Here is a 9083-nt window from a genome sequence, read left to right on the forward strand (position 1 = left end):
CTCGACTAGTCGATCAATCTAATGCTTTAAACTCATCGGACATAGCAAAAATGCAGGCTCTCCGTGCCTCTAAGGCGCTGCCCCGCCCTCAGATCACTCGTCCTGGGCTCAAGGTCAACAATGCACCGCGTCCGATGAACAACACTGGAAGGCAGATGAAGATGCACATGAATGCCCTGCCCGGTGCGTTGTGTCTGTGCGCCACTGGGGTGACTTCCGCTATGCAGCGAAACGAGCCTTCTTGCGTCAGACTTGAATAAGAATCTGATCACTTACACAATCAAAAAGCTTCCTGTCGCGGTGTTCAGCTGCCTGGGTGCTTGGGCTATCGCTGTCCGGCAGCATTAGCTGGTGGCTGTGAAGTGGCTTGCAGCGCGCTGTGCTCAGGGGATGGCCCCACTCAAGAGGCTTGCATTATTGCCATGCCACATCCACCACCATCCGGCGGCTAATTGTTCATACAGAGGCGGTTGCGGATCTCGCGGCGTCTGGGGGCCTCCGGGCGGCCTTGGAGCCTACTGCTGCATCCTTCAATGCCCTTGGGTTGCCCGAGGCCCTGGTTCATTGGTGAGCTGGAACACATGGCGAATTCCACCCCCCTATTACTTCGATGTTATGGTTCATGTGGCGTCTGAAAACCAGCGCCAACAGCCTGGCCACGCACGCCGCCATCCAGTGCGCAGCCACGGATCCCCATATCAACATGGTCGGGGCTGCCAGGGTCATGCAGCGCCGCTGGGCTTTCGCCCTGACCCTACAATTCACAATCTTGATGACCTGCCCCTGGCCCCCATCTGAAACAGGGGTCACCCCGGGAACATGGCTGTTGTCCTGTGAGTGGTGTAAGGTCCCTTGCTCACTGGACCCCGTTCGGCGGGCTGTGGTGCTGATGAGGAATCGGGTTGGTTGAGGCCAGCCCAAAGATGTTGACCTCCTGTTTGCCTGTTGCAATGTAGATTTTCATCCTTGTTTCTTGGCCAAGACGGCATGAAAATTGCTGAGCTGATCCTCATTGGCTTTCTCGCAGGCTGGCCATGGGCGGATACGGCAGCTGGCTGGGGTGGCAGATCCGCGTCTCCGACGACGGGGTGCGTGGGCTCACGAGGGCATGCAGTCATCTGCATGTTGGCCATACAAATATTGATCCGCCACGCTGAGGAGCTCCAAAGAAGCGCAGGCACCATGTTTGCACCAGTGGCCCCCTTGCACAGCGACTCCCCTGCTGAGTTCACTGCCGTGCCCCCTGGACAAACTCATACGTTGCAATCTCAGGAACTGATTGCCAAGGCCAAGGACCTGCACCCCAAGCTGCTGGGCGGCGCCTTCGTGTTCTTTTCCCTCGGCGCCGTGGGCGGCCTCCTCTCCCTCGTCATGCAGGCAAGCAAAGGTTGCATGCCGTCTGGCACGACGCGACGCGCCGCTTGCATCATGCTGATCCGGCACACACGTGTGTATCTACTGCACGGCTCGATATACCTTGTTGCTACGGCTTGTTTCCTGGCATGTGTCACACCTGCGCACCTGTCTTCACAAGCACAATGCATGCATATCACAGGGCAAGCCCATCCTCGAGAGCCCCCACGCCATCACCGGCTTCACGGGCCTCGGCCTGCTCGCCTTCCAGGCTATGTTGCCCTGTGAGTCACGACGGCACGCGAGCTGAATGTACCGATCGGAAGGGGCAAAGTTGGGTGACGCGGGTGCTTGCATTATATCCCTAAAACCACCCCAGCTTTTTTTTGCCTGTTGCACCCTCACTAGCTGCTAATCAGCCCTTCGCCATAAATAACAAACATGAGCACCCCTTTCCCGTTGTCGCTCAGTGTTTTTTGAGGAGGAGCCTGGCGCCCGCACTGCGGTGAGCACAGTCAGCAGGATTCTCAGTTGCTAGAATTGGGGGGCAGCCTGTCTCCTGTTCGCATGTGCGGCCACATGCAAAAATCCCAGTCGCTCGCCGCACTCCCAACAGCTACTTCTGTTAGACTCATGGCTGCGTTTCGCCCCCACTCCATCCCCCCTTGCCCACACCCACAGCACGCGTTCTTCGGCACCGGCATCATGGGCCTGCTCTTCTTCCACATGTTCCTGGGGATCCAGCTCGGCCTCAGCATCTGACCTCCTTTACTATTCACCTGCATGACATTCTTTGCCGGGTGCAAATTGCGTCCTGGTTTATGCAAGAGAATTTCATCACAGCACCGCGTGGTGACAGTCGGTCGGGCCGCCACCCGCCACCAGACGACCTGCACGAGGTCCTCGCCATTCGAGGCCTCTGTCACAGGATCGTCTACGTATGATGGCTGCCAATTGGCGCCATGGACGGTGTAACAGCGGCGTTGCATTCCATGACATGCCGCGTGCCATGTAGGGGATCTTGAATGGCAGGATTCATCAAGGGCAGGTTGTGATGGCGGTTGTATTGCTGGTTGCGTATGCTGTCGAGGACAATTGGCTGTCAAGATGGACACCGATTGTGCGAGGTGCATCCAATTTATGTGCATTGCTGGGGACACATGGATGGGCTGTGCTCCAGGGTAGCTGCTGACGAAGCATGGCATCGTGACTGCCCATGTGACACAGCGGAGCTAAGTGTGGGTGATTTGGTGGCGGATGTATTGACAGCGAGATATTAAGGCATTGGTAGCATTGTGGCACCGCCCAAGACGAAGATCGTTCGGGGTCACTCGGGAGGGGAAGACGGCTACGATGGCTCCTCCTCCAAGAGCGGGAGTGCCAGGCTAACGCGCGTGCGTCCTCATAGTCAAGCTTCAATAATACGCAATATAATCCCGTTTTGTTCACGTTTCACTCATATCATGGCCTGCTGCTCGTAAATGGGGCCGCGATGCCGCAGCACCGCGCGTAGGGGACTGTCAAGGCCCGGAGTGGCCCTCTTGCTTATTTGCAGCATAATAGTGAGTTTTGTCTTGCGTCAAAACGTTAATCTGACCTCGGCCCGCATGTCGGTACTCCCGCCGGGCTCGCTCACTTCAGTACTTCGCTCGCCTGCCCCCGCAGTGTTGTTCTCCTGCGGTTAGCTGCAGGATACTGGGTGATAGTGAGGATGCGGTGGTGCTAAGGTGCGCAAATCGGTAGGATGGTGGCGGGTGACAACCCGTGCGCAGACGCTCAGCGTTGCTGCTGCTACTACTGCAGCTTGTGAGGGCCGCAGGAAGCGCTTGGTATGTATGAAGCAGTCGCGGCTTCATACAAGGCCGCCTTGGAACGAGGCGCCGTTTGTGGCCGGGAGCGGTCACAGTGTACCGGTCCACCCCCAACAACCCCACCTGTGCACAACAACAGGCGGCCGGCCGCGCGCCGCCTGGCAGCGGCGGAGCTCGTGCGCCAGTGCGAATGGACGCCCGGCGGCCAGTGCGCCCTGGGTGCCGACTTTGCGTTGCGCGCGCTCGCGCCAGCCAAGGCAGACCCCGTGTCGCAATACGTCTCGCGCTCGCTGGCGTGTGCGCGCGTCACCAGCGCGGCGGCGTGCGAGGCGGACGTCACCTGCTCGTGGAACCCAGCATTTGCAGACGGCCAAGAGGGCTGCTTCCTATCGGAGTCGCAGCTGATGGCCATCCAGCAGCTGTGCGTGCAGCCGCGCTACGCGCGCGCGCTCGGCACGCTGCAGGCATGCATGGCCGAGCGGCGCGGCTGCCACTGTGCGGCGGGCGGCGCGGGCTGCGAGCGGCTGGCGAACGGCGCGGAGGGGTGCCAGCCGCTGCTGGGCTGCTGGTTGGCTAGGCTGCAAGACCAGCCGTTTGACCTGGTCCAAGTCATGCAGGCGAGCCTGCTGCGCGCCACGCCGCTGCTCACGACGCTCTCGCCCAGCGCCGCGACGCCCAGCGTCGCCATGCCTGCACGCGCGCCCCCGGCCGCGCCCGGCGCGGGCACCGGGGGCCACGGGGCTGCGGGCGGCCGGCGGCGGCGGCTGATGCAGCCGGCGGGGCTGAATGCGCCTCTGAACGACGACGCCTCCGGCGGCAAGAAGCGCAAGCCGGTGGCCGGCGCGGCTGGCGCAGGCGCAAAGCCTCAGTCAGCTGCCGACTCGGACGCCGGCCAGAACAAGCCCATCATGTCGGACGGCGCGGCAGCTGCGAGCAACGCCGTTGGCACTGGAGGCGTGGGTACGCTTGAGGCGGCGACGCTTGTGGATGCGGGCATTCTGCAGGCAGAGGCGACTGTCGCGACCGGAATCGCGCCCACCACTGGCGGCGGCGCCGGCGGCGCCGGCGGCGCGGGCGAGGGGGAGGCGCTGCCTTACGCGCCGCCTTCGTTTTGGAAGTGCTTGGCGGATGCGGCTGCGGCGGTGGATGCGGCGCGGGAGGTTGCTGGGGTGGATTACAACAGTCAGAAGCTGAGCCTCGACGCGCTGCTCAAACGCGTTCCTGAACAGGTGAGAGGGGTCTGAGCAGCCACGAGCAAACATGGCTTTGACGGACGTCGTTGCAGCGGTCGCCAAACACGTGTCCGCTCACAGCTGTGTGCAGGATCCCGTTGCGATGCAGGGGTGTCGGAACCAGCGCGGCCGCTTGAGCCCCAACAGTCAAGCCTCCGGCATACCCGCTTCTGCTCAAGGCCATGGTGCACTAGTGCAACCACCCCGCTCATTCGAGCCGCATTTCACTGTCAACCCCCACCCCTCCCTCCAGGCCGTCCTGCCCTGGGGCGCCAAGGCCCTGGACTGCTACAAGCAGCAAGCCGCCTCCAGCAAGCAATCCGGCGTCGGCGCCGCGCCCGACAGCCAGCCGCCTGAGTCTTACGCGTTTGCGCTCGACACCCTGCGCGCCGCCTTTGGTGCCTTTGACGCAGAGCTTGCGCTCTACACCAGAGCGCGCGCAGCCGCCGCTGCCGATGATGTCAGCGGCGCGGCCGCGGCCGCAGCCGGGCTGCGGGCCTTGCAGGAAGTTGTGCTGCCCGCGGCAATCGCGCCGCTGGCTGCACAGTACAACAGCAGCGCGGCGTACAGCGGCGCCTCGCTGCTGCAGGCGCGGGCGCTGCTGGCGGACGCGGTCTGGTTTGTGCGGGAGGCCGGGGCCGTGGGCGCCGCCCTGGGCCAGGAGGAGGCGGCGATGCAAGGCGTGGCTGCTTACGGCGCGGATCAGATGCGGCATCTGCTGCGCTGGCTGTTCGCCGAGCAGTTCGGCGGCGCTAAGGGCTACTCCCCCGAGGCGCCGCCGCCTCCAGCGCCCGCTGGCGCCGCCGCGGCGCAGGCGCTCGCGGCGCTGGCCGCAGCAGCGCTGCCGCCCGCGGGCGTGCAGCTGTCGGAGCCCCGCTGGCTGCAGGCCCGCGCCATGGCGTCGCACGCGCTGCTGTCCATGGGGCGCGCTGCGTCGGCGGCGCCCGTCGCCTCGGCTGGCAACGCATCTGCGACGACGGCCGCGGTTCTCAGCACCATGGGCGGCGCTCACATCGCCGACTTTTGGACCGCGCGCGTCGGCGCTGCCACCGCCGAGGCAGACGGCGCGTTGCGCGCGCTCGCGCTTGACGATCGCAGCACCACGCGTGGCTGGCGGGAGGCGGCGTTGGGCCTTGCCGCGGCGCTGGCCGGCCTGCGGCGCCAGGTGGCGCTGCTCGCAGGCGACGACGGCAACATTGCCGCGGCCAGCCCGAACGCCACCCCCGTGGCAGCTATGCGTGGAGGGCTGGGGCAGCTGCTTGGGGGCGTCGTCGCAGCCGCCACCGGCGCCACAGATGACGGCGTCGCGGGGGCGATCGCAGAATCAGTCCGACGCGCGTCGGAGCTAGCGGAAGCCGCCGCGGCGTGCATAGGCCCCTCCGTTGCGGGTGCCCCAGCAGCCGTGGCCGCGCGGCAGGCAGCCTGCGGGCAGCTGAAGACCTTTGCGGCAGGCCTGGTTGAGGCGGCTCTTGGCGACCTTGGATCCTCGGATGTGCTCTACACCACGGCAGCGAACGACCTGGAGCTGCAGTGGCGCTGCCTCGCGCAGCCACCCGCGGCCTGCTCCGCCGTCCCAGGCTGCGCTCGCAGTGTGCTGCCGTTTGCGCCGGCGCTGGCGTCGTACCCGACGGCCGCGCAGCTGCCGGTGGCGGCCGAGGCGGCGTTTTGCGAGGCCGCCGACCACCGGCTGACCCTGCGCGCCGCCGGAGCGCCCGCGCGCGCGGCGCTTGCGGCCAGCGACAGCTGCGTTGCGTTCTTAGACCTGCCGGCTTGCGAGGCCGTGGCCGATGGCGCCAAGGGCTGCTCCGCGCAGCCGGCGTGCCAGTGGCGCGCCAAGGGGACGCGCGCCCTGCTCGCGGGCGCGCCACCCGGGAGCGCCGGCGCCGCCGGCGTTTGCAGCACAGACTGGCAGCTGGCGCTTCGCGGCGGCGCAGCTGACGGGCGGCTGCCAGGCGCGGTGGCGGGCGCAGCAAGCGTGTGCGCCGCGCAGGTGGACGCTGCAAGGTGCGCCTCCCTCATGACCGAGGTGGAGACAGCGCCGTCAGGCCACACCTCTGCCACGACCAACATCGCGATCGCGGTTGTGGCAGCCGCAGCGGCGACCACCCTTGCTGTCGTCGGCGGGATCCTTGTCTGCGTGCGCCGCAGCCGCGCGGGCGCCGACGCCGACGCCGACGGCGCCGGCGGCGAGCGCGTGCGAGTGCCGCTGGGGCGCCGCCGGCGCATGGGCAAGAAGACTGACAAGCATGCGTTGAGGAAGAAGGTGAAGCGCTCAGAGCCTGGGGAGTACAAACCCGACCTGATGCGCGACTCATTCACGGACTACCTCGCGCGCCCGGCCTTCCGCGCCGGCGTTGCGATTGCCGCCGCCAACATCGCCGCCGCCGACGGCGAGGGCGCCGCGGCTGCCGCAGCAACGCCTGCATGCGGCAACGGCCGCGTGGCAGGCGGCGCGCAGCAGCTGCTGCTGGAGCCGACGTGGACCTTTGTTGGCGGGGTGCATCCTGGTGGCGAGCAGCAGCAGGAGGGCCTCTCCAGGGCGGGGTCTGGCGTAGCTGGGGCCCTGATCCAGTTTGGCAGCTGCGAATCGGGCGAGCCGCTGGTCAGCCGGCACGCCCGCCAGCAGATGGAGCAGCAGCAGCAGCAGCAGCAGCAGCAGCAGCAGCAGCAGCAGCAGCAGCAGGAATTACTCGCCCGGCATGAGCATCAGCATCAGCAGCAGCAGCAGCAGCAGCAGCAGCAGTCGCTGCCGCAGCAGCAGCAGCAGGTTAGGCAGCTCGCCTTCTCCCTCAACCCATTCCAGGTCGAGCAGCAGCGTGGCGCTGCCCCAATCACCGGCGCCCCGCCCCGCCACCCAGGGACCATGGTCTCGCAGCAGCGGACAGCTGATATGCCCTGGCACACACAGCGGCCGACTCGGTCAAGCCAACGAGGGGGTGATGGAACCAGTAACGACGGAGATGCTTCTGTAAGCGGCAGCGGCACCCCCACCAGCTCTTGATGCCATTACAGCGTCTGCAGCTCCTGGCCAGTGCCAGGCGTGCCCGGCAGCGTCGCGGACAGCGTTCATAACGGCGGTGGCCCCTCGGGTCGTCGGCCACGCACTAAGCGCAGGCGTCCCCATCCTCTGGATTCGTAGGCGTTTGCTGGTGGACCAGGCAAAAACGATCATAGAATGGAGGGTCGGCCGCTGTGCTGCCGAGGCGTGATGCCTCGTGGGCTTTGACGTTCAGGCACGCACCATTGGCTGCATTTGCGCCTTGTTGGAGCGCGCACATGCTCTCCTGCATGCACACTGCGCTGTTGAAGCCTTTTAGCCTCTTTCCCTGATATAGCTGTATAGTATAGATGAACTTCATTGCGTTTTGATGGAGGTCGCCACTGCTGGTCTCAACTACCGTGCACTGCGTTCTGTTCGCAGGCACTGCAAAACTTGTTGAAACCCTCTTGTAATTATTCGATTCAGCTCAGCAGAGTGAACAGACAGGCTTCCCATCCAGGGGGGAAGACTCCCGAGGGCATTTATGACTCAAAATCTAGAGATGACTTGTGAATGATGGGGTGGCCGCGTGACAAGGTGGCAGAGTGGCTGTTGGGTAAGGGCAACGGCGAACGCGCGGGCGGCCGCCAGGGGTTGGCAATATTGAGATGCTGTTGATGTGAATCGTTGTTGGTTGGAGTCTTGACTGGAATTGCGTACATCTTGTGGGTGGGATTGAGTGTATTTGGCTGCAGGCTTCTCAGCTATTCAGGAGGCGGCAGGCGCGTGCTCATAAGCAGGCTGGCTGATCAGCCCGCGTGCGTTGGCATTGAACAACTCCGACAGGGAGCGCACACCTTCCATCATATCTATCGCATGGAATATATGTCGCACTTTTAGAATCAATGGAATTGTTTTGCGCTTGAATACAACATGGGGTCACCGCCAAATTTACTGCCCGGTGACGGCAGCGCAAAGAATGTAGCAGCAGGTCTAGAGACCCAGCATTGAAGGCGCACAGCACACATGCAAGAGACAAGCCTGAACCTGGGCCCTAGCTAGGGCCTCTCCAAAGCACATGCGCGCCGCCGGCTTGGCCGCCTGCAGCAGTGGTGGCGCGTGCCGGTGGGCTGCACTGCTGTGCCCCCGCCCCCCCCCTCTTGCCCCTTAGTGCCCTGCACGCAAGGGCTGCTGCTGCTTTGCCGCTTCGCTCTGCTTTGCATCGTCACAATCGTCTAGGCCAGACAGACTTCTCGCGCCACTACAGTCAACACGTGTGAAACAACAGGGGTTCACCACAAAACGGCCGTCTGGTGACGGCAGTGTTAACCACTGAGGGTTGCCATGTTCCAACCCCAACTGCTGCTTTGCTTCGCTACAATCGTCTGTGCTAACTTGCCACTATGACCAACTGGCTTGAAAATTAAGGGGTTGCAATCCAATTCAGCCCAGCTGAGCGTTGTTACGCACACACTCCAAAATGGCCGCCCCGTGACGTTTTGATCTGCTTTGGTACAATCGCCTAGACTAGCTGGACTACTCCCGGTCTCCCGCTGCTATTTTTGCTTTGCTTTCTTACAATCACGCCACTATGTCCAAGCGGTTTGGATGAACAAGGGCTCACTACAGAATGGCCACGCAGTGCAAAACGCCAACGGTTGCAGGATTGCAGGCGAGCGACTTTTTCTTTGCTTTGCTCTGTTACAT

General features: G+C 63.9%; 2 protein-coding genes across 2 annotated transcripts; both read left to right on the top strand.

The window, feature by feature from the left end:
• Positions 1-819: 819 nt before the first annotated feature.
• Positions 820-2115, top strand: MNEG_3097 (hypothetical protein; the record flags this gene model as incomplete). Its single annotated transcript, XM_014048430.1, has 6 exons — positions 820-833; positions 1028-1088; positions 1273-1347; positions 1556-1637; positions 1824-1858; positions 2035-2115. 6 exons carry the CDS (start codon positions 820-822, stop codon positions 2113-2115), a joined length of 348 nt encoding a protein of 115 aa, XP_013903884.1.
• A 982-nt stretch (positions 2116-3097) lies between these two features.
• On the top strand, positions 3098-7397 carry MNEG_3098 (hypothetical protein; the record flags this gene model as incomplete). Its single annotated transcript, XM_014048431.1, has 3 exons — positions 3098-3117; positions 3304-4393; positions 4650-7397. 3 exons carry the CDS (start codon positions 3098-3100, stop codon positions 7395-7397), a joined length of 3858 nt encoding a protein of 1285 aa, XP_013903885.1.
• Between the last annotated feature and the right edge of the window lie 1686 nt (positions 7398-9083).

This window comes from Monoraphidium neglectum (genome assembly GCF_000611645.1).
Source record: "Monoraphidium neglectum strain SAG 48.87 unplaced genomic scaffold scaffold00375, whole genome shotgun sequence".
In the NCBI taxonomy this organism is placed as follows: Eukaryota; Viridiplantae; Chlorophyta; class Chlorophyceae; order Sphaeropleales; family Selenastraceae; genus Monoraphidium; species Monoraphidium neglectum.